At 36.5% G+C, this 24,469-nt stretch overlaps 2 protein-coding genes across 2 annotated transcripts; both read left to right on the top strand.

Moving 5' to 3' along the window:
- The first annotated feature begins 1,103 nt into the window (after positions 1 to 1,103).
- slc7a8b (solute carrier family 7 member 8b) lies at positions 1,104 to 9,606 on the top strand. The gene is given in 12 exon segments (XM_079612045.1): positions 1,104 to 1,238; positions 3,249 to 3,453; positions 3,520 to 3,671; positions 5,303 to 5,388; positions 5,392 to 5,428; positions 6,646 to 6,799; positions 7,676 to 7,799; positions 7,954 to 8,057; positions 8,162 to 8,258; positions 8,382 to 8,532; positions 8,705 to 8,881; positions 8,993 to 9,606. Coding segments are annotated over 12 exon segments (1,500 nt in total). The 5' UTR covers positions 1,104 to 1,117; the 3' UTR covers positions 9,085 to 9,606.
- A 2,050-nt stretch (positions 9,607 to 11,656) lies between these two features.
- Positions 11,657 to 24,336, top strand: ap1g2 (adaptor related protein complex 1 subunit gamma 2). Its single transcript, XM_079612109.1, has 22 exons — positions 11,657 to 11,945; positions 13,756 to 13,964; positions 14,144 to 14,268; positions 14,377 to 14,518; positions 14,764 to 14,860; positions 14,950 to 15,026; positions 15,114 to 15,209; positions 15,322 to 15,402; positions 15,506 to 15,604; positions 15,720 to 15,775; positions 16,199 to 16,312; positions 16,414 to 16,554; positions 17,154 to 17,208; positions 17,678 to 17,800; positions 18,271 to 18,360; positions 19,282 to 19,409; positions 20,074 to 20,178; positions 20,302 to 20,446; positions 20,531 to 20,663; positions 21,180 to 21,331; positions 23,243 to 23,341; positions 23,442 to 24,336. The coding sequence occupies exons 2-22, from the start codon at positions 13,764 to 13,766 to the stop codon at positions 23,565 to 23,567; spliced, it is 2,385 nt and encodes a 794-aa protein (XP_079468235.1). The 5' UTR covers positions 11,657 to 11,945; positions 13,756 to 13,763; the 3' UTR covers positions 23,568 to 24,336.
- The last annotated feature ends 133 nt before the right edge of the window (positions 24,337 to 24,469 follow it).

Raw genomic sequence — 24,469 nt, 5'->3', positions numbered from 1 at the left:
TATCGGAATAAAATTTTACAAGCCATTGCATCGTTCTGGTCATCTTAAACGATTCTTGGCTGCTTCTTCGGCTACTTAAACATTTTTGTGAGTCTCTTTCCCACCATTGATGCCTTTGGCTAACTAACTGGGTGGTTTGTGAGACATTTTCACTTGTAAATCAGCTTTGGAAGAGTATGCGTTGTGAAAAGCACTATACAAATATATTAAAATGTAACTATGGGAAAAGATATTGGTTTGCATGGCTGACTAAGAATCTTTGTTCTCTGGCCAGGGTGCTCATTTTGTCACACGGCCCCTAGCAAACATAATTCTGGCACTTTGAAGTGCTGAAAAAATTGTGCCCTCAATATTTCTGGTGGTTGCAGCCCTGTTTTCTGTGCGTATATTTACAGATCAATGTTCAGATCAACTAATTCTAATTATTATTTCCATACACCAAACAACCCTACACATTTTTTTCTCTTTTCTCAAATGATGTCAGATAGAAATCAAAATGTATCAAAGCCTTACAAATATATAAAAAAATTAAGTTCCTATCTCTATATTTGGAAGCTTATATCTGACACGAGGGTGAAAAATCTTGCTTTGGTAACTCGATTATGAGATTAAAAAGTCGATTCATGACAAAAAGTCAATAATTGTCATACTTATATTATCTTATAATTTTGACTGTCATAATTGCAACTTTTTTTTGTCATAAATATGATTTACCAAAGCATGAGTTTTTTCTTAGATGACAGAAATGGGATTCCATATTATTTTTGCAACTTTGTCCTCACCTCAACAGGTTTTAATCTTATATTGTCTTGATAATATCAGGGATTGTGGGTCAAGAGGTCAAACGTTCAAATCCTGTTTGTTTACCTGATTATGACCCAGATTCAGTTGTTTGTTTGGGCCATTAGAATAAGAATATTGTAATTCCAATGGGCTACTGAATAATAATAAAAAAATCTCTTTGTAGTTGCATAATATTTCCTCTGTTACACTCATCTATTAAACTAGACCAAACCAGAGCACTGTAGGCGGGTTCATCAGATTAATACATTAAGTTTGGGGCGGGAGGATACGTTACACAGACTCTCAACAGCACAAAGTCGCTGTCTGTGTGAAAATGAGCAGCATTGGCGCCCGACGCAGAACTTCATCGGTGCCGGACTCCGACACGGACAGAGAACCAGCAGTGGCCTTGAAGAAAGGGATCGGACTCTTCAGTGCGTGTGGTATCATCGTGGGTAAGTCTATAAGTATGCATACGTTGTGTCCTCTGAATACATATAAGATATTTTTAAGACTGGCTTAACTTTGTGTTCCACAAGAAGAGCATACTTCTATTCTATATGTAATTTTAAAATACAGTACTTGAAAACTGACTCCATCTTGGCAGAAGATTTCAAGCAGGTTTATAAACGGATAAGTCAACGGTGAAGAGATTTGTCAGTAGGAGTATGGTGTTAGGTAGCAGGTTTAAACCTAAACTAGGTCACTACCTGGCATGTAAATTAGACTTGAATGCAAGCTCACCAACATGTCTTTGCCAGTTACTTCAATGCTGGGTTAATGCATGTTATCTGAGATGTAAGCTGTGAAAGTGTTTGGGTTACAGTTGGTCGGGTCACTATCTTCCTGTGTTGCCCATCAACAGGTACTGTGGTATTGGCAATGATAAGTGTGTGTGTGTGACCATTTTAAGATTGATAATTTTCTTTCTCTTGTTTGAGAAAGAAACAATTAATATTAACCCCCATTTTCACAGACTAGGCTTTTAACTGAAAGCAACTTGCACTGGCATATCTTAAAATATCCCAGTGCCACTGTTTTGTCTCAAGATGCACACCAGTAATGTTTTTTTGTTTTTTTTCTAAGGCAGGTTTAAAAAAAGCTACTTAAATGTCCTAATTGAACTAAAGCCTAATCCTGGCTTAATCTAAGCCCTGTCTGTGAAACCGGGCCTTAGAGTGTCTGATTTTAACAATACTTAAGGATTTTTACTCGTACTGAATAAGTGAAATGCCAGTGAAAAACAAGCAACATTTGATTTCTGAGGAGAGCAATCACGTTTATTTTCCATCACCTCAATATTGCCATCGACACAACAGCCTCTTAAACTTCTCCAAACACTTAAGTCTCAGTTCATCTCAAGTTGCTCTTTTTCGTATGCTCGAAAAGGGCATGCATAAACCAATATCCTTCAAAAAGGTCACTTCGATATAACGGATAAATAAAATTATGTGAAGTAAAATGAAATAGTCAAAGCCTACTTGCACTGGACGTGTTGGTTTCACCGGCTGCAGCCATGTATGCATCTCATGTATGCGATTCACAACTACATGCTAATGCACGCACTTTCGTGTAAAGTTGAGCCTTGTTGACATGTTTGGGTGAGTAAGGGTGAAATGCACAAGATATAGTATCTTCAATGCGCTGTTGATGGTGATATCGCTTCTTTTGTAGCAGATAAACTGCTGCAGAAAAAGCTAGGTACCATGCATAATGTAACAAGTAATTGCATTACTCATCACAAATGTACTGGAGTAAAGAGTACATATGAAGACTTTAGATGCAAAAGCCTCTAAGTGCCATCTGAAATTTTCTTCTAGAATGATCATTTTTATCAAGCTAGATAATTTTAAAAATGCTAATTTTAGAAGAAAGTTTCAGATGGCACTTAGAGGCTATTGCATCAAGTCTTCATATACTTATTAAAAAAATTTAGTCATGTAGAGAGTAAAAGTTGCTAACATCTTTGATGGTCAAACTACAAAGTAGCCAAAAGATACTAGTACAATAACTAATTAGAGCTTCTGTGAGTGGCAATACAGCTTATTTCATTAGCCTCGTCTTTTTTCCAAATCTCTACAGAATTCCATCACTTTGTTTCCAAACAAACAAACTTTTCCCTGCTCAACAGGTGTTAAATATGAGCATTTTTAATATTTTACCAGACTGGTTAAAACCTGCCCTCAAGGTCACAAAGCACAGAAGAAAACCTTAGAAGAGAACAACACAGACTGAGGCACAAAGAAGAGCAGAACACAGAGACAAATTATTTTACAGGATATATACAGTACTGTTGAAAAGTCAGTAAGATTTTTTATCTGGTTGAAAGAATGTCTCATGCTCACAATAGGCTGCATTTATTTGATCAAAAATACAATAAAAACAGTATTAATCTGAAACATGAGCATGAGCTACAATTAAGTCCTTCTGTTAATTGCAGTTGCTTGTTTGTTTTTATTTTCCAGGTAACATTATTGGGTCTGGGATCTTTGTAAGTCCAAAGGGTGTATTGGAAAATGCCAGTTCAGTGGGTCTGGCTCTCCTAGTGTGGATTCTCGTGGGCGTCATCACTGCCATCAATGCTCTGTGCTATGCTGAACTGGGCGTCACAATCCCAAAGTCAGGCGGGGACTATTCCTATATCAAGGACATTTTTGGAGGTCTAGCTGGGTAAGACCAAGTCATTATTTTTTTTACATGTAATGTAATGTCTTACAGAGCTTGTCTTCTGAATAGGTTTCTAAGGCTGTGGACTGCAGTGTTGGTGATTTATCCAACTAACCAGGCTGTGATTGCCCTCACATTTGCCAATTACGCATTGCAGCCTCTCTTCCCTTCATGCTTGCCTCCAGAGAGAGCTCTGGGTCTGCTCGCTGCCGCCTGCCTGTGTAAGTCACATTTAGAACATACATTACAATATGACTATCCAAGAGTATGCTACCCTGCTTAACCTGTTTATAATTAAGTGCATCTAAAGACCTTGGGAGCGGCTCTTCAGGGCACTTCAGGGTCTCAATCGCAAAAATTATTCCAGTGCACTGAAACGTTCACTCCCTAAAAGTCCCACAGTGCACTGTGAAAACCAGGGAGCATTGATGTTTAGTTACTGTAAAAAAAAAAATAGTTATAAAATTAGTTATAAAACTTAAAATTGGTTGAGAACTTAAATATCAAACTTAAAAAAGTTTAGTTAACTAGTTTAGTTAAGTCAAGCACGAACATACTTTAAGTTGAAACAACACATTATTTGTTCTACTACTGTTGAATTTTCAGTTGGGATAAATAATCATAGCAATCATTTTTTACAGTGTTCTCACGGAAGTTCTGAAGCGTGAAACATAAATCATGTGAGCCAACTCACTACACATAATGAAATGCGATAGATGATATAATGACACGCGTCAAATACAAACCATTATTTAATTATATTTCAGCATAAACTAGCTGATTATATTATAATTATATTTCAGAAGCTAGATTGAGACACCCTCCTTGATGTGTGTTCCACAAATGTGGTTGAAACTATGGACTCTGGTGGAAGGAAAACAGAGGCCCTGGCCGTAAAAATTTCCTCATCTATTAAGTTATGGAAATTATTGCAAATTTTTATCACATAACCTAAAAAAAGTATAAAAATCACTTTATACAAAAAGTAATTTCACTTAGGGAGCCTTGGCTTGACCGCAGGTAACACTTTGAATAAGAAAAGTGGCTTTTCATAACCTCTGAACTGGTTCTAGATATATTAAAACCGACTGAGTCTGGCTTCTCCCAAGGTTTTTTCTCCATTCTGTCACCTGATGGAGTTCTGGTTCCTTGCCACTGTTGCTTGGCTTTTGGCTTGCTTAGTTGGGGACATTTTATATTCAACAATATTATTTATCTGCCTTACTTAAGGTGGACGAAGATGCAATTTTCTTCTAGAAACAAACTTTGTTGTATTATTTTCATGTTATCACTGTGAAGCTGCTTGATACAATTCTAAACTGTATTGTAAAAAGCGCTATATAAATAAAGGTGGCTTGACTCGACTATTAATAAATAATTGTGGTTAATGAACTGAAATGTCAGCTTTTGTGACTCATGCTGGGGTTTTCCAAAAAAAGCTTACTCACACAGGTCTGGATCATACAGGGTTTTCTTTTGCAAGAGCTCAAATTGTACATAATGTGCAGACTAAACCACGTGATTCTGTCTGATTCCAAAGCCATGGAAAAATATTGTCTGGCAACTTTAGTCATTGTGGTATAGCTTAAACCTGTTGGCTGTTCTTGCATTGTTTTAGTTCTTAAAACTAATCTGTTATTTTCATGGCCGTGAATCTTCCAGCATAATATCAGTATTGATATAAGTGACATATCAAACAGCAGCTTGTTTTGTGTTTTCTGAATTTTGAGTTAGTCAATATAGTTATATAACATATGACTGACTTCATTCCTCTTTTTAATGTAAATTTGCATGGTTACTTACTATCATCAAATTGAATTTGAATGTTTATCATTTGTTCTTTTCCTTGTAGTGCTGTTAACTTGCATTAACTGCTGCAGTGTCCGCTGGGCGACGCGTGTACAGGATGTGTTCACCACGGGCAAGCTCCTCGCCCTCTGACTCATCATCATTATGGGCATCGTGCAGATCTGCAAGGGTACAGTCATGGTGCTATAAAATCCTTTCATTAACATCACTCAGATAAACATATTTTACTCATATTTTGCTAATATTGTTTTCCATATTTGTAAAAAATATGCACGTGTTTGTTTGTTTAGGTATTCCTAAACTGTCCCAAGGATGGCAGTCTTTGATCTTTGACATTTTTTAATGCATAGCATTTACTGTGAGGATTGTGTTTAGGGGATATAATGAAAGTCCAAAACATAAAAACCCACATGTGTTTGTGCGTGTGTGTAATTTTGAGGTCAGTAAGATTTTTGTTTTTGAAAGAGTCTCTTTTGCTGCGAGGCTGCATTTATTTGTTCATTAAATGCAGTAAAAATACCAATATTGTGAAATATTACGATTTGAAATAAATGTGTTTTAATACATTTTAAGTGATTTTCTGTCATCAGTGTCACATGATCCTTCAGAAATCAATCTATGCTGATTTGGTGCTCAAGAATAATTTATTATGATCAGTGCTGAAAACAGTTGTGCTGTTTAATATTTTTGTGGGAGTCCTGGTGCATTTTTTCAGAATTATTTGATGAATATGAAGTTCAACAGAACAGCATTTATTTGAAATTGAAATCTCCTTTGTAACATTATATGTGTTTAATGTCTCCTTTATGTATTCTCGAACTGTATTCACCAAAGGCCTCGCAATAGAATTTTTTATTGTTGATACCCCTGCCATACACAATTTAGACTGTTTTTTTGTGCTAATATGTTTATCAGAGCAAGGAAACAATAAAAGCTTGTTTAACACATGTGAAGTATTAGATGTGAACATAAAGGGATTGAATATAAAAGGGCAGGCATTAAGCTAAGAGTGTTACATAGGCATACTTTTCATATTTGACCCATTTTAGCACTATAAACAAAAGAGCACAAATCCATTAAGCACAGACAAGCTCACATATGAAGTCGACTGTCATGCTGGGCCGTTTGTAGTCTGCTGCTTTCATGTGCTTGATATCCCAAGGACAAAAAAGGAGCTCTGAATGTCTTCTTTAAAAAAAATCCTCAAAGAAAGAACCATTGATTTTAATAATGGAAAGTGCACATGTACAGTGCATAATACGCTTTTCTGCAGTAAATAAAACTCATTATGCAGTACTTAATTCAACTTTCTCCATTCATTTGAATACTCTCTACACATTAATTCAGACACAGGACATAAAATGCTTCTCTGTTTTGTGTCTCCAGGTCATTATTATTGGTTGGAGCCAGAACATGCGTTTCAGCCTTTCCAGCCCTATGACATGGGCCGCATTGCACTCGCTTTCCTCCAGGGCTCCTTCGCTTATGCAGGATGGAACTTTCTTAACTATGTAACAGAAGAGCTCATCGACCCCTACAGGTACATTGTCATTTGCCAGGGATGATGTAGGCTACAGTCAGTCAGTCAGTCAGTCACAAAATAATATCACAAAGTAATAAACCGCAAAAGGGAAAGGTCTTTGAGAGCTTGTTATATTAAATAATTTTTTTAAAAACTAGACAAAACTTGGTGTGGATTACTTAATTATTTTAACGCATTAAACAGTCAATATTATTCGCAGAAGCGCAGAGATGTAATTTTCCACAACTGTAAAATGTATATGAATATAATATTCATACTGTCATGTATAATGTACACTTTAACAACATTGTTTCATCTGGCGATTCTATTGACATTAATAATGTAAATGACACCAAATCAGTGTGGTGAGAAGCCATATAGGAAGAAAGAAATAGGAACTTATAATGTCTCAATTTGTCTCCTACACATCATTGAAAATGAATGGAAAGTAAATGCAGACTTTTCGCAAATAATCTGCTTCTCACATTTTTCTGCTGAGAAAGACATCTCATGTATCAAGTAAATTCATTTATCTCCTCTTCAGTTGCAGAGGACATTTCAACAGTATCTCAAACTGTTCGGGTTTATCAAGAAACCAATACTTAAACATCAGAGATTTCTACTTCTCATCACATTCTTCCAAGATAAAAGTGCGATTGTATCGTGTTTGTTGTCTAATTTGTCATTTTATGTGAAATCTGGGACAAAGTGAACACTTAACTGAGCATGCTATTAATTTTAAACATGCACAAGTTATTAAGATCATAAATGTGTACTATTGGTAATAAAAAAATTTGCATTTTAAATACAGAAGAATTGCCGCTTGGGACATACAGCTTTGTCCAAAAAAATTACAAGCGAGATTCAACCCATGTTTTAATTCTGTATTTGCAGGGACCTGCCTCGTGCAATCTTCATCTCAATCCCTCTGGTCACTTTTGTCTATGTATTTGTGAATATCGCGTATGTTACAGCAATGAGCCCTCAGGAACTGTTGGCCTCCAATGCTGTTGCTGTGGTGAGTAGTGAAAATTAAACAGCCTATTCATCGGTAGATCTGACAGACTTATCTGACATTATTGCTGAATGTCTGCTCACTTGTATAAACTTGATCGGGTTTCACCTTTCTCTTTGACCCAAGTGCCTTCTTTTTCTCTTTTAATCTCCACCAGACATTTGGTGAAAAGCTGATGGGGATGATGTCATGGATCATGCCCATCTCTGTGGCTCTGTCCACCTTCGGAGGGGTCAATGGATCCCTTTTCACGTCATCTAGGTCAGTCTTAACGTGTTATTTCTCATTTGCTCCTTCAGTATGCATTATATTTTGCATTCTCAGCATTATCATTATCAGGTTGATTGACAGTTGGTCTTTCACAGGTTGTTCTTTACAGGTGCGAGGGAGGGTCATCTTCCCCGTTTGTTGGCAATGATTCATGTTAACCGCTGTACACCCATCCCAGCTTTGCTTTTCACTGTGAGCTCTTTATTTCTTTCCTTAAGTTATGTAAAAAGCTTTTTTTTCTATAAAGGAAATGCAATGTGCTGGTTGGTGCTTGCTTCTTGTATTTAAATCAAGTACTGATTTATTTTATTATAGTGTATATCAACTCTGCTGATGTTGTGCACCAGCGACATATACACCCTCATCAACTATGTTGGTTTTATCAACTACCTGTTTTATGGGGTCACTGTTGCCGGGCAGATTGTGCTTCGCATCAAAGAACCAGATATACATCGGCCAATCAAGGAAAGACTGATTCTTATTGACTTTATTTTGTAGTTTTGACATAGAGCTGTCAGAGCCCAGCATTAGCCTGTGAACAATAATTATGTATAATTAATTAAAAATGTCTTTCTTTCTTTTTTTTGTGCTGTGCATTTGTAGTCCTTTACTGTAACCAACAGGTTTCACTCCACAGGTGAGCTTGGTGTGGCCAGTAATTTTCCTGATTTTCTGGGCATTCCTGCTGATCTTCTCTCTGTACTCGGAGCCTGTGGCGTGCGGCATTGGCCTGGCCATCATGTTGTCAGGTGTTCCTGTGTATCTATTTGCCATATATTGGGAAAACAAGCCCAAGAGCTTCAGTTCTTTTGTTGGTATGTCATAAGATGATTTACAAATGTCACATTTGCATTAGACTAAACAGATTTGAAATGAGGCCTACAGAAGCTACTAAAGACACACCATCTGCCATTGTCTGTCTATAGCTAAACTGACACACTTGGGACAGAAGCTGTGCATGGTGGTTTATCCCGCTGAGGACAGAGATGGAAATGCAGACAAAGAAGAAGCTGAATAGGATTACATTACAGGAAGTAAATTTACAGGTTCATTGATGGATATTCATTCAACAACTAAACTTAAGCAATATGAGTGTGGTGGACTTTTAAAATGCAAAACAAACATCCACACAAATGTGGAGACTAATTTAATAATTAAAAAAGTATTTCTTTTCATTTGTAAGACTGGCCTTAAGAAAAATCCTGAGTGCATTACTGCCACCCATTGGCAAGATTATTAGACGCAATATAAATATTGCTGTTGCCACTGTTGCAGATTATTTTTATTTTTTTATATTGAGCATATTTGATGTTCTATTGATCAGTCTCTGGTGTTTGTATCCACTAAATTGTATTCTATATTTTAAAATGGTTAAATAATTGTGGTGAAGATAAACATTTATTTATTTTTTGCATTTGTTTTGTGCAATTGTTGCACAAAAAGAAAGAAAGAAAGAAAGAAAGAAAGAAAGAAAGAAAGAAAGAAAGAAAGAAAGAAAGAAAGAAAGAAATCTGTATAATAAATGTGTATTTACCATCTTGCCAGCATGGAAAATGTCTGTAATTTAGGAGTAAATGGGAAGAATAGCATGCTGTGTCATATAACCCACTGCTTCCATGGTGGACAAGGACAACAAAACACGTCCAGATTTCTGTTACACTGTTGGCCTTTGCAGAATAGTGAAGGTGAGGTAAACCAGCACCATTTGTTGACTGGAGAACTTAAACTTTACTTTAAACTGGCCTATTTCAGCATTACGCTGTAACAAATTATATTACGCTGTAAAATTAACATTTTTACATTGCTTTAACTTATCATATTTTTAAAGTTAGCTTATTGTACATTTAAGTTGAAATTACTTAAACATCAAAGTTAATTATATTTTTAAAAAATGTAAGGCAGCTACTTGTTTTTAACAGTGTAGGGCCTTTCTCAAGGTTAAAATATATTAAGTTAAAAGAAATACATTTAATAAAAACTAAAGGAAATTAACATAACATAAAAATGTGATGGTTAGAATTGACTAGAATGTGTGACATCTTAAATACAATGTATTAATAATAATCTACATTATACAATGTGCTGCTACAGACCCCACATTGTTTAAAAGTGTGACTTTATTTCAGTCATGTCCATTCTTTGGAAAACAAGTGAGATATACACCCCCAATCCTTCAACACACAGTGCTGTCTAAGAACAGAGTTGGCAGAGTTCAGCTTCTGAACACATACTAGATAAATGAATGTCAGCTATGTTTTTAGCCATTTCACAAGTGTTTCATTTAGACACCACTTATTTATTCACTATCCCAACAGTGTGACAAGTATAGCCTGAAAATGTTGTTGTTCTATGTGGATCTGAGGTTCAGATATTAACTTTTCACTTCTTATATATTCCAATCTACAGTTCCTTTTTATGTGAGACTAGCATCTAATTTATCACTTTTACCTAATACACTGTTCAAAAGTGGTCAGAATTAATGGCACCCCTAGTAAATATGGTCAAAAATTGCTGTAAAAAAAATTAATCTGCATTGTTGATCCTTTTGATCTTTCATTCAAAAAATGTGCAAAAATCTGACCAACATTTTTTTGTAGGCTTCTGACCCCAAGACTAATCTCTGTAATTCTCCATCTGTGATCCTTGAAGAGTCTTTGGCCACTCAAACTTTTGTCCTCACCGTGCATTAAGACAATAGACACACATCCTCTTCCAGGCAGATTTGTAACATCTTTAGTTGATTATAACTTATTAATTATTGCCCTGATGGTAGAAATGGGAATTTCCGATGCTTTACACACATCAGAACTATATTCTTTAGTTTTACTCATTGTGATGGATGATTAAGGGAATTTGGCATTTGTGTTTCCTCATATTTAAGTCATAGCTAGACAATTTCATGTTCCTAATCACCCTTGTGTGCTAAAAAAGGGTAAATATTAATGGGAATATACTTCAGAGATATTTTACTCGTAAACAATTCTAGGGGTGCCAATAATTGTGGCCAACATATTTTGGAGAAAAACTTTTTTTGTGTGTGTAAAAAACATTTACATTTATTTAATAATGTGACTTTCAATTATTTTACTTAAATGAAAATTTTTTGAATGAAAGATCAAAAGGATAAACAATACAGATTTATTTTTTATCATATTTACCAGGGGTTCCAATCATTCTGACCACAACTGTATTATATAGGGCATAGTTAGGTACATGCTACTCTTTTATACTGTATTTTTTTATCAAATAAATGGAGATTTGGTGAGCATAAAAACGTTAAAAAAATCTTAGTCTGCTCAACTACTAGTAAACAGAAAGAAGTGACATCTAAACTCGGATCCCCATAGAATTCCGTAACAATAATATGATTTAAATTATTTTACGGATTAAAAGGAATAAATAGTATAAAGGTAACGTTAGGCCCACTATTTACTTTGAAACTGAATTATTTACTAGTTTACTACTAATAAAAATATAATAAAACATAAAATGTTAGTTATTTTTATGAAATAAATGTAATACTACTTTTTAATATTCATTGAATCACTTACTTTAATTTACTTTAAAAAATGGATGAAACATCAGAAAATAGTTCGCGGGTCCTTTAAATACACACTGACTGCACACAAGTATTTTTCCAGTTCCAGAGCAGCTGGACGGGAATGAATGGCACACCCGGATGGCGGAAGTTGCGCTGTACTATGAGGCTTATACACATTTGTAAATGCTGTTACTGTGGGTAAAGTTGCTCGTAAAGTAACATACCTCGTCTGGTTACCAACGAATACATCGTAAGGTTAAACCGAAGAGGAGGAGCGGATGAATTAGGCACTGAGCAGCCGGCTGGCTTCGGCGATTGGAATTACTGCGCTGCCTAAGGTAAGATGATGAGCCCGGGATCAGATGCTGACAACGTCAGCGAATACAAACACGGGTTAACAACACTCAAACTCGGCGTGTACAAACTTGACTTTAGCCACCGAAAAGTAATACTCAGTTTAATCACAAACAGATGCCGTGTACGTTACAACAAAGCCAGAAATGTTTGCATTTCCTGCAAACGATGAGAGCGACGACCAGCACAAATTGATCGCCGTTTTCAGATAATTCAAGTCTTTCCTGTCGTTATCTCCTCACTGTTTACGGTTTATCAGCTTTTTATTGCATCTGATTTTAATGCACACAGTGCGTTTGTGTTCAAAGGTGGTGGTTCGATTAAACTGACTATTTCTGCAGTGACTGCGCTGTATATATTATATGAAAATGGCTCTGTTAGATGTCAAAACGATCATGAGATCATGTGGAATGCATTTGTAGATTAGTAACGTCACAGCGACCGAAGGCCGCGTAGCGCGCGCGGTGCGCATGCGGGAATGGATGTAGTCATCATGGGAAGATCTGAAATGAAAGCAGGTGTAAGTTCCTCAGCTGAAGGAAGAGGATCCAGAGGCAACAGGCCCAAATAACCTTTCAACTATTTGGGTCCTTAGAACAATTTTAGAGGTAGAGTGCACTCAAAAATGAGACATTTAGGGATGTTTACATTGTTCTTGTGCATACAATACAACAGGCTATCATGCTCAAAAAGGCACCCCAAAATATTTTTTTAATAAATACTTTTACATAACTATAGTGAGGAGGATGCATTAAATTAATCAAAAGTGAGTAAAGATTATTTGAACTTTGTATTCATCAAAGAATCCTGAAAAAAAGATGATCATGGTTTTTCACAAAAATAGTAACATTTTACATTTATGGATTTAGCAGATACTTTTATCCAAATGGATGCACAAAAGAGGAACAAAGCTTTCATCAGAGCCAACAAACGTTGTAGTAAACAATGTCATGCTTAAAGCACAACTAGATTAGGACACCAGCTAGAGAAGAGAAGAAATGCAGAGAATAATACATTGTGTGTGTGTGTGTGTGTGTGTGTGTGTGTGTGTGTGTGTGTGTGTGTGTGTGTGTGTGTGTGTGTAACAGAGAGGGACTTTTTGCCTTAAGTTATTGTTTTGGCTCATTCAGTAACCTGATCTGGCAGGAGGAAGCATAGTTGCATAGTTTGTAGTTGTGGGTTAAGGTAGGGGGAACTGATCCAGGGGTAGTCCTGAAAGCCAGCATTAAAACTTTGAATTTGATTCTGGCCAGTGGAGTGAGATCAGGAGGGGTGTGTTGTGGGTTCTCTTTTGCATCTGCAGAGGCTCAGCACAATTGTTTCTTGAACACCAAATAAGCATATTAGAATTATTTATTAAGGATCATGTGACACACTGAAGTCTGGAGTAATGAACCCCAAACTTTTGAACAGTAGTGTAAGCAATCCATAGGACTCTTGCACTATAATCCAAGTTATCTGATTATCAAATTGTTATACATTGCACATATACTACACATGGGTGAAGTTTGCTGTGTTGGTTGGTGGTCAACTGCAGTGTTCAAAATAAATTGAGGTTCTATAAAAAAAAGTGGTCATGGTATTGATAGTTGATTATTTGATAGTTCTTTATATAAAATGGAAGCAAATTAGACCCTCAGAGTTGCATTTGGTATAAATGTGTTTTATTTAAGTCTGTTCAAAAATGTAATTAAATCAAGTACCAAGAAACTACCAATGTAAAAGCATTGCTTTGTTCTGGGTATATGCTGGTTCCTCTTTCAATTTCTATAAAATGCCTCTCTCTGATTACAGATACAGTCATGACTCCATCAGTGCGTTTACAGGAAATGATCCGGGTCATCCGAAGTGCCCGGACACAAGGTGAGGAGAGGGGCATCATCCAAAGAGAGTGTGCAGATATCCGGGCACAGTTTCGCCAGGGTGACAATGGGGAACGTTCGCACAGCCTTGCAAAACTACTCTATGTGCACATGCTGGGCTACCCTGCACACTTCGGCCAGGTAACTCTTAATGTGTGTGGGGTTGCATTGATGGATAACAAAGTTTTACGTCTCCAATTATGGATACATCACATCTTGGCACCTTAATTCTCATCTGTGCAGCCCTATGCCTCTGTACTATATTCTGTTTTTCAGTTGTCTTTTCACCTGTTATATAACTTTAGTATTGACTCCTGCAGATGGAGTGTGTACGTCTGATTGCCAGCCCCAAGTACAACGAGAAGCGGATGGGTTACCTGGGAGCCATGATGCTCCTGGATGAGAAGCAGGATGCTAGCTTACTGATTACCAACTCAATCAAGAAGTAAATGTTATATATTATATATAATATAATATATATATTATTTGCTGATAAATTGTAATTCCAGTTTTAAATCATTATTCTGTCTGGCCATTTTTATCTCTGTTGTAGTGACCTTTCCCACAGCAGTCAGTATGTTCAGTCTCTGGCTCTATGCACTCTGGCCTGCATGGGTTCAGCTGAGATGTGTCGAGACCTGGCACCAGAGATCGAACGGCTCCTCAGGGCCTCTAATTCTTATATCAAGAAAAAGGTCAGTTCATGACATTTTATGTCAGTAAATGTTTTTAAGTATAGTTTAAGCAAGATCATAGAATACGGTAGGGACAAACCAATATCCAGCGACCACTGAATTGTCCCTAGCTATGATTTTTATGTCTTCAACAATGTCAAAATCATGTGTTTAAGTCATGTCATCATCCAGATTAACATAATCCTGCTAAATTGTGTTTTTTTTTCTTTTTTTATGTGTACTACTGATAATGATACCTGCTTTAGGCCACGCTGTGTGCCGTCCACATAATAAGAAAGGTCCCAGAGCTTGCAGAGCTGTTTATTCCTGCTGCAAGGTCTCTTCTGTCTGAGAAGAACCATGGTTAGCTACATTGTTTCTTTTTATTGTTTGTATTATGTGCAGTATTTGTGATATGATGGGGTTTTGTAACTGCCTGACTGTTTTCACAGGGGTTTTGCATGGGGCTGTAGTTCTTATCACTGAATTGTGTGCGCGAAATCCTGACACTCTCGATCAGTTCCGCAAGGTATTTCAAGTGAATTTTCTACAGAACTTTTACTTTAACTACTCAGTTATACAGACTACTAATAGTTTTTTCTTCCCATTCCATTAGGCTGTTCCTGAACTGGTACAGATCATGAAAGGTCTTGTGACATCCAGTTATTCTCCAGAGCACAATGTAGCTGGTATCAGCGACCCCTTTCTGCAGGTTTGTCCGCTACAGTCAATAATATCACTCTTTATCAGGCTACAACGTACTTTCTACATGTTACTGAACTGTATGAATATCAGGACTTGATTTGTCTATTTTTGTCCTTCAGGTGTGCATCCTGAGATTGCTAAGAATTCTGGGTCATAATAATGACACCGCTAGTGATGCCATGAATGACTTGTTGGCACAGGTGAAATAGAACAAACACACCCTGTGAAATGCAGGTAATCATATTAGTTATGTATTTTTAAAGCCGAGTTTTAATGCTTGATCTTGGTGATTCTGTTGCATAGGTGGCTACAAATACAGACAGCAGTAAGACTGCAGGCAGTGCTGTGCTGTATGAAACAGTCCTAACTATCATGGACATCAACTCAGAGAGTGGGCTTAGGGTTGGTCACAATTTCATATACGATATAATATACAGTTTTATGATTAGTTGGGTAGTTTGGGTTAAACAGGCGTGGAATATGATGCTTCTAATGCATATAATCTATGTCTTTTAAGGTGCTAGCTGTAAATATTCTGGGAAGGTTTCTACTTAATAACGACAGGAATATTCGGTAAGTTTCTTTTTTAATACTTCTATATTTAAAAGCATTGGAACTGTTAAATCAGTCTAATAAATCATAGTAGATCTAATGGATTTTATTTTATTTTTTATAACACCACCACATACTACTTTTGTTTCTCTCCTGCTATGACCTGATTGTACACTTAATTCATATTTGAGCTGACTAATCTGAATGTCTGTCAGGGTTAGCCTGTTTTTCTTGTTCTAGTAGCTTCAAAGGTTTGGGGTCAGTTAGCGCAACTGTTTTTAACATTGATAATAATGATATCTGAATGATCATGTGACATTAATACAATAATATAATAATATTATATATATATACGCTACAGTGTTTGAGTAGAAAATGTAAATTCAGTTTCTCAGCCCTACTCATGCCAGTACATGCTCAGTTTCTGTCTCTCATCTATTACAGCTACATATCAATGACATCACTCCAGAAAATAGTGCAGACAGACCACAATGCGGTGCAGCGGCACAGAGGCACGATTGTAGACTGCCTGAAAGATCAAGACACCTCGGTGAAACGGTACTATAAATTATTAAAAAAAGAGATGCATATAGATAATACAGATGTATATAAATTGAGGTATAATTACAGTTATGCATCCTGCTCTTTTTCTTTTGCAGTCGCGCATTGGATCTGTCACTTGCCCTTGTGTCGGCTGTGAACATTCGCTCAATGATGAAGGAGCTTCTCATTTTTCTTTCAACCTGTCCCCTAGAGCTTCGATCTCAAACCGCTTCTGGCATCTTCAACGCTGCTGAGAGGTATCATCAGTCCTTTGTACTTTATATCTACCTGTTAGTTTCATCCATTATATCTCTGTGTGTCTGTGGTTCAGCTCCGCTCATTTGTGTATCTTTCCTATTAAACGCTCACTCATATCTAAAAAAGTACTTTCTTACAGAAACCAAGTTTACAGATCTGCTTAATTTACAGATCTGCATTAAGATTAATTATTAATATACAAAAACAACATGTAAACAACATATCCCGGCAAACTAGCTCAAACAGCATGTGGAACGTCTCCGTGCCAAACATCTACAAGACCGTGTGACTCAAACACATCTGTACACAGTCTATAAAAAATACCAAGGTTAAGGTTTGGCTCGTGAGAATATGAATTAGACAACTGGACCATGAAGATTAACTGGCAATAGCCATCTTAGCTAATTAATATTCATGAGCTCAGTCTTTGCAATCAATGGCTAACCCATTCTAAATCGTGTCATGTGGAGGAATCTCGATTTATTGCCTTTTTTGTTGTTTTCTGTGTTAACCTGTCTATCTTTGTATATGTTGCAAGTCACAGGCACTGAACAGCACTTTGTCTTTGTATGTGTCTCTCTCTCTGTGTCTTGGTCAGGTATTCCCCTTCTAAGCGCTGGCACATTGATACCATCCTGCATGTGCTCACTACGGTAAATAGCCACTGCTACACAACTAAAACTGTTACCTCCCAAAATACGATAAAAAGTCTTCCCATTTGCAAATAAGCAATGACGTTCAGTCTGTAAACATCTTAGTGTTTATTAAAGTTCTCATCCATTTCAACGCAGTATTATTTTCTTTTTTTTTGTGAAACACAACAGGAAATCTCACGCACGTTTGGCAGCTTTTCCGTGCAATGAATGTAAATGTTGTTGTTTCTTTCAATGCCAAGCTCGAAGAATAACAACAAAGTATCATAAAAATAGCACATATGACTGATGAGCATTATTTTAAGCCTTCTGAAGACACAAGATAGCTTTGTGCGAGGAATAGACTGGAAAAAAATATCTCCTAAAATTCATAAAAAAAGAAAATAATACTGGGTTAGAATGTATTAGTTGTGAACTACTGTGTCTTTTCAGCTGTATCAAGTTTTATATGTAGTACTTTCTCTTTCAGGCAGGGGGCGATGTAAGAGATGAAACTGTGCCCAACCTAATCCAACTCATCACTACTGCTTCTGAGCTCCACTGTTACACTGTTCACAAGCTCTATAGAGCGCTTGTAAAAGATATTTCACAGGTAAGGATATGTTTTTGCTTATAAGGGGCCATTCAATTTTACACAGGTCTTGGAGTCTCTACTAATGAGTTGAATCAGGAGTGTTTGATTAGGAAGAGTTAGAAAATGTGTAACTCTTGGTGTGCCTCCAGGAACAGGGTTGGAAACACTGGTCTAAAGACATGATTTTTTAAAAAGTTTAACTTCTTGAGCACTGCATTTTTAGAACTCCATGCCATGCACGAGGCGCTGCAAAAGACACAAGTGTGACTAGCTCATGTTCATATAACAAAACAAACAATGGAAAAGCAGCGCAGTGAAAAGTAAAAATGTGTTCTGTGTGATGATGTAGAAGTGGCCTTCCACACAAGATCCATTCTTGATTCTTACAAACATGTGCATTGTGTTTTGGAGCATCTCTGGGCAATGACGTGTCGTGTGAACATTTCATACGTGCCTGTTTGTGTGTAATAGACAGTTTATTTTCATAGCAATCCTTGGTCCAAGTTGCGTGCTGGTGTATAGGGGAATATGGAGACCTGCTGTTGAAGGGCGAGTGTGAGGAGATTGAGCCTGTGCAGGTAAACAGAAATAAAATAATGATACTTGTAAAATTATATAGGGAGCCCATTTGGTGCACTAATCGGTGTCTACTGGATCAATGTGAATCTGACTTATAAATTAATACATATAGAGTATTTTATGTTGCAAGCCATTAACAAAGATGGTACCCAAAATTACTCCCTTTTTATTTTTTTACCAAGTACCGTGGTAGCTTAAATATTTATTTTTTTGATGTACCATGTAAATACCATTGTACATGAATATGCTTATTATCCATTATTGTGGTAGGGATGGGTCATCATGAGGTTTCACTAGACTAGCATGCTGTACTTTTGCGTGTAAAGTTTAACGCTTTTCTTTAAAGGGATAGTTCACCCAAAATTGACAATTCTGTCATCATTTACTCACCCTCATCTTGTTCCAAACCTGTATTTATTTATTTCTTCTGCTGAACAGAAAAGAAGATATTTTGAAGAATGTCAGTAACCAAATCAGTTGATGGGACCCCATTGACTTCCATAGTATTATTATTTTTTTAATCATACTATGGAAGTCAAGGGGGTCCATCAACTGTTTGATTACGACATTCTTCAAAATGTCGTCTTTTGTGTTCAGCAGAAGAAAGAAATGAACAGGTTTGGAACAACATGAGGGTGAGTAAATGATGACAGAATTGTCATTTTTGGGTGAACATCCCTTTAACAGCAACCCATCTGAGAAGTTGTGTCTCACAAACTAGCATAATTATACTTGCAATCATTTCTATCCTTAATCAATTAGAAATGTTTTGAAAACATGTAGTTTTGCACATCAATTACACCATGATAAATGAAACAAATTGCCATGGTACTGATATCTGATGCCTGCCCTGTACCACCACAGTACTACAATACAGTACCGGTAATACAATTGTGTTTTTGGGCCTTTTCTGCCATTAGGTTACAGAAGATGACGCCCTAGAGGCCTTGGAGACAGTTCTTCAGTCTCACATGTCATCGCCAGCAACCAGAGGCTTCGCACTCACTGCTACCATGAAGCTGAGCACTCGGATCACTGACAATGTCGAGTGAGAAACGTTATTATGAAATACTGGCAAAAAAATGCACTGTGAATTGATTATGAAAAATAATGTAAGAAATAATTGTATAATTCTACAGCATTTTGTCTAAATTAATTTAAAACACTGAAAAGTAAACTCAATTGTTTTAAATGCCACAAGTGAGTTTAGGCATCACAAGAATATAACGTACAGTATAAAAAAATTGATATTCATATTGAGGTTTTTTAAAGATTACATTTCACAGTTATTTACATATTAGTGTTTTTTTTTTTTTTTTTTTTTTTTAGGCACGTTAGGTTAGATGACCGCATATGTACTGTAAAAATAGGGGAATTGAGCTTAAACAATTATATATCCAATATATATTGGGGGTCAGTATTTTTTTTATTTTTTTTTATAAGTTAATACTTTTATTGAGCATGGACACATTAAATTGATCAAAAGTGACAGTAAAGACATTTACATCATTACAAAAATTTTTTAACATACTAAAAATAGAGAATTAAAATGGTAAATTCTTTTTCTTTTTTTCTTTTTTACAATTTGCGCTGATAACAAGTATGGTACTGATATATCGGTCAGTACATCCTCCCTCTCAGTGTATTTGCTTGTTTCTTTGAGTCTGTTTTGTCTTAGATCTTTTTCATCTTTCTGTTTTTCTCTCAATCAGCCGAATCAGAAGTATTGTCAGTATTTACGGCAGCTGCATTGACCTGGAACTTCAGCAGAGAGCGGTCGAATATAATGCACTCTTCAAGAAATATGACCACATGAGGTACTGCTATGTGCTTTGTAAGCCTACTATTTTTCAGTACAAAAACCCCTGAGATTATGCATGAATGGTGCTGCTCTTAAGCAGTTCATGATTAAGCGATCAAGTTCACTGTCTTCCCCTCAGAGCTGCAGTGTTGGAAAGAATGCCTGTGATGGATAAGAACTCACCTGGACACACTAATGGAGACGCATCAGGAGAGATTAAGGAGCCTGACCCATCCAAACCCAAACCAATTGAGGCAGGTTTGCTCTCAGAACCAGCAAGCCAGGTAATTATTATAATATACTGTATTTAGACACTGAACTGTTAAAGAATAGATACACATTTTTTTGTATTTAAACTTTTGTAAAAGGTGTGCGACCTTCTGGATCTCTTGGGTGGGACCGACACGCCTCTCCAGCCCAAGCCTGCCCCAACCATCACTCCAACAACTACCTCTAGTGCCGATCTTCTTGACCTGCTGGGAGGGCTGGAACCGATACCAGGTGAGAACATGGACACCTGAAGCACTGATGATTTCTCCAGTTGTGTTTGACCTTTAAAAAAAACCCTGAAAGATACATTACCATTAAAATTTTGGGATCAGTATTTATTTTTTAAATAAAATATTTTTATTACGCAAGGATGCATTAAATTGACCAAAAATTTAATTTCTAATGTTACAAATTCTATTTAAAATAAATTAAATTCAAATCTATTCTAGGTTTTTTATTTATTTATTTTTTTACATTCTATTCATCAAAGAATCCTGAATTTTATCCACACAAAAAAAACATTTAAGTAGCACAACTTTTTTTTTTTAATTTATAAAAGCAACAAATCGGCATATTAGAGTGATTTCTGAAGGATCATGTGACACTAAAGACCGGAGTAATGGCAGCTGAAAATTCAGCTTTGTCATCACAGGAATAAATTACATTTTAAAATATATTAAAATAGAAAATTATTTTAAATTGTGATAATATTACAGTTTTCACCTGTGTTGGTGTGTTTGCATGTAGTTCCTACTGTGACGGTGTATGAGAAGAATGGATTAAGCCTGAAAACCCAATGTGACAAACAGACAGAAACCGATGTCACGGTCACCCTTATTGCCTCTAACTCCACTCAGAGTGACATCTCCAACTTCACTCTTCAAGCAGCTGTACCTAAGGTCTGATATTAATTTCAGCTCGTTTTCATGAAAATTCACCACGAACCTATTTGTCAACAGTCTTGTATATAACAGCTTATAACAGTCTTTTATAACTTTTGAGTGTGTACTAGAGTGAACTACTCACCCTTTGTTCAAAAAGTGACAGGCACACAAACACTGACTGAGGGGTTTACATTCTGTAGGATTTATTTCACACATTCTGTAGGAGTCACTTATAAAAACTTTTTGCACATTTTTCCTAACTAACTTTGCACATTCAAAATGCACTAAAACTACCAAAACACTAGGAACGTTTTTCACCCAACAAACACACTTTGTAAAGAATGACCTATATAACTCTAATCACAAGTATTCTTATGTAAAATTTCTTTCCAAAACAAGAAGCTCTCTACTGTTTAGAAATCATTGCAGTATATGTTAAATGGTCCATGTTTACATTAACTCAAGTTAAAATCAGTTTGACTTTTTTTTTAAAACGCTTCCTGAGACTGCGTTTTTTTTTTCTCCATTCCACCAAGTGTTACTCACTGCAAAGTCAAATGACGACCAGCTCCTCCTCTCTGGAGCTCTAAGGGTGTGAAGGGATATAGTTGTGGGTAGGGTTAGGGTGTGGTTGGATATTCTAGCTCCACCCATTAGGCCCAAATTACATCATAGAATTATATTTGCTAAACGTAAGCTCTACCCATTTGCTCAGCTTCTCCATTCCGCTCTACCCCACGTCTCGCGTTTTTTCAAAGCAAAAAAGAATTCTGTGTGAACTTCTTATTCAGTTTTGTATTATGTTAGCTTTTGAAATTATGTAATTTCAAATGAGTCATTGAATGCGTTTTGTGCCAAAGAAAGGATAACTGTGATTCTCCACATTACATTAACAATAAATTATATTTCTCAATAAATACAACCCTAATTTTAGAATAGTTGGGACATTTTGTAAAACGCAATAAAATCAAGAATCTGTGATTTGTTAATTCTCTTGAACCTTTATTTAACTGACAAAAATACAAAGAAAAAGTTGTTTTCACTGGCCAAATAATTGTAATTGTATTTTGATGGCTGCAACACACTCCAACAAATTTGGGATACCATTTAAACTGTTTTGTAACAGCCCACAATTAGCAGGTGAACTGGTAATTGGTGAGGGTATCGTGTAAGGAGCATCCATCTGTTCAATGCCGAGATCTCTGGACTTGAGCTCATCTCAGATGGTCTAAAAGACTGTGGAAATGTGTGGTCAGATGAGTCCATGTTTCAGCATGTTTTAGGGAAAAATGGGTATCGAGTTTTCAGTCCCAAAGACGAAAGGTACCATCCATACTTTCATCAGCCACAGATGCAAAAGCAAACATCTGTCATGGTATGGAGGGGCATGAATGCAAACCGTATGGGTGACTTGCATGTGTGTGAAAGTACCATTGACATTGAGCCGTATTTTGGGATTGTACAGAGACAATACTAGGCCTCATTCTGCACATGCTACAACAACAGAGTGGTTTCTACACTGACACTCTTCACTGAAGAAGGAATGTGCCTGATGTGACACAGTGAATGAATGAATGGAGGCATTTATATAGTGCTTTTCACATGTACTACCGTACACCCAAAGCGCTTTACAACCACCACCTGTTTACAGTGGTAAACATGCCTCTGTCCCAACATTTTGTCACAGCCATCAAAATAAAATAAAAATATATATATATTTACAAAATACAATTACCGGTAAGTTGATCAGTGAAAACAGGTTAAAGAGAATTAACAAAGCAGATTTTTGATTCCGAATTGCATTTTATAAAATGTCCCAACTTTTCTGGAAATGGGGTTGTAAATTTGAAAGAAAGAAATTACACATTTGTCAGAATCTGTCACACGCTGTTATCACATTAAAACAATATTATTCTCCTTTTTCAGAGTGTTCAGCTGCAGATGAAGGCTCCGAGTGGTAATGTGATTCCAGCACATGGCCTTGGTCAAGTCACACAGACTGTTTTACTCAACAACCCTAACAAGGCAAGTCCATCCTGCTTTAGTTTTGTGCGACTGTTTCTCACTAAACTTATCGGTGCTATATATGAACAAGCTTGACTATACTTTTATTTCCCCCATACAGGTCAGCCTTAAGATGCGGCTTCGAGTGTCTTACTCACATCAGGGTGCAGTGCATCAGGACACAGTACAAATTGACTCCTTTCCTAGTCTGGGCTGGAACTGTCAGCCATCAATCAACCCCTTGTGACCGACCTACGAGTTCTGAATCTCCATGACTCTCTCTCATTGAGATCTACGGAAATAGGCAGCTGTCTGTCAACCTTTCTATTATGGACTGAACGTTCTCACGGCAGATTTGATACAACAGGTGTTTATGAAGTGTTATCTTGGTTTGAATTGTCTAGAACAAAGTGTGGTTTAATGTGCTGGCATTACTGCACAAGAGTGAAGAGTCAAACTAATGCACACTGTCATTAGATAAGCTCCTTTGTGCACTGTCACTATATAACCCTGTCAACAAGTTGAAGAACCTGATTAACAGATATCCTTCATATGCCCTAATTAATTTGAGCTCTAATTGCCTTTCTGTTATCACTAAGCCTCTCATCATAATTTTTTTTCTGTTTACTGTTTTTCTTGACTGTGAATGAACTTACCATCTCACATATTTAGAATGTCATATTTCTCAAACAACCTCTTTGTGTGTGAAATCACAAATATCCATTTGTCCAATTTGTTTATTCCTCTTTTATCCAAACACCATAAAATAAAACATATATATGGTATAATGCACCCCATTCAAGAAATTAGTTTTTAGGAAGATGATGGTACATGTGAGCATCTCTTTTAGGAAACAACATGCCTTAATGCACGTTTAACAATTGAAGGAGACATTTTAAATGGAAAGAGATAATGCTAACTAATTAATGAATCCTTTATATGGGACCTGTGTCTATCTTAAAACAATGAGTAAACAGTCCTTAACCTGCTAATGTGTATACTGTCATATACCACAGAACAAAAAGGGCAGAAACAAATGTCAATATGAACTCACATTTAGGTTGTAAACTGCTCAGAATTACAATAACATGACTTAGAGAGTGATGTATGCAAAGCCAATTGTCCACTTGTGGCTTTAAGCAGCAGAGC

Source organism: Phoxinus phoxinus (assembly GCF_949152265.1).
Source record: "Phoxinus phoxinus genome assembly, chromosome: 5".
NCBI classification, from domain to species: Eukaryota; Metazoa; Chordata; class Actinopteri; order Cypriniformes; family Leuciscidae; genus Phoxinus; species Phoxinus phoxinus.
The sequence above is the reverse complement of the archived record's forward strand: the minus strand, read 5'-3'. Positions and strand labels throughout refer to the sequence as shown.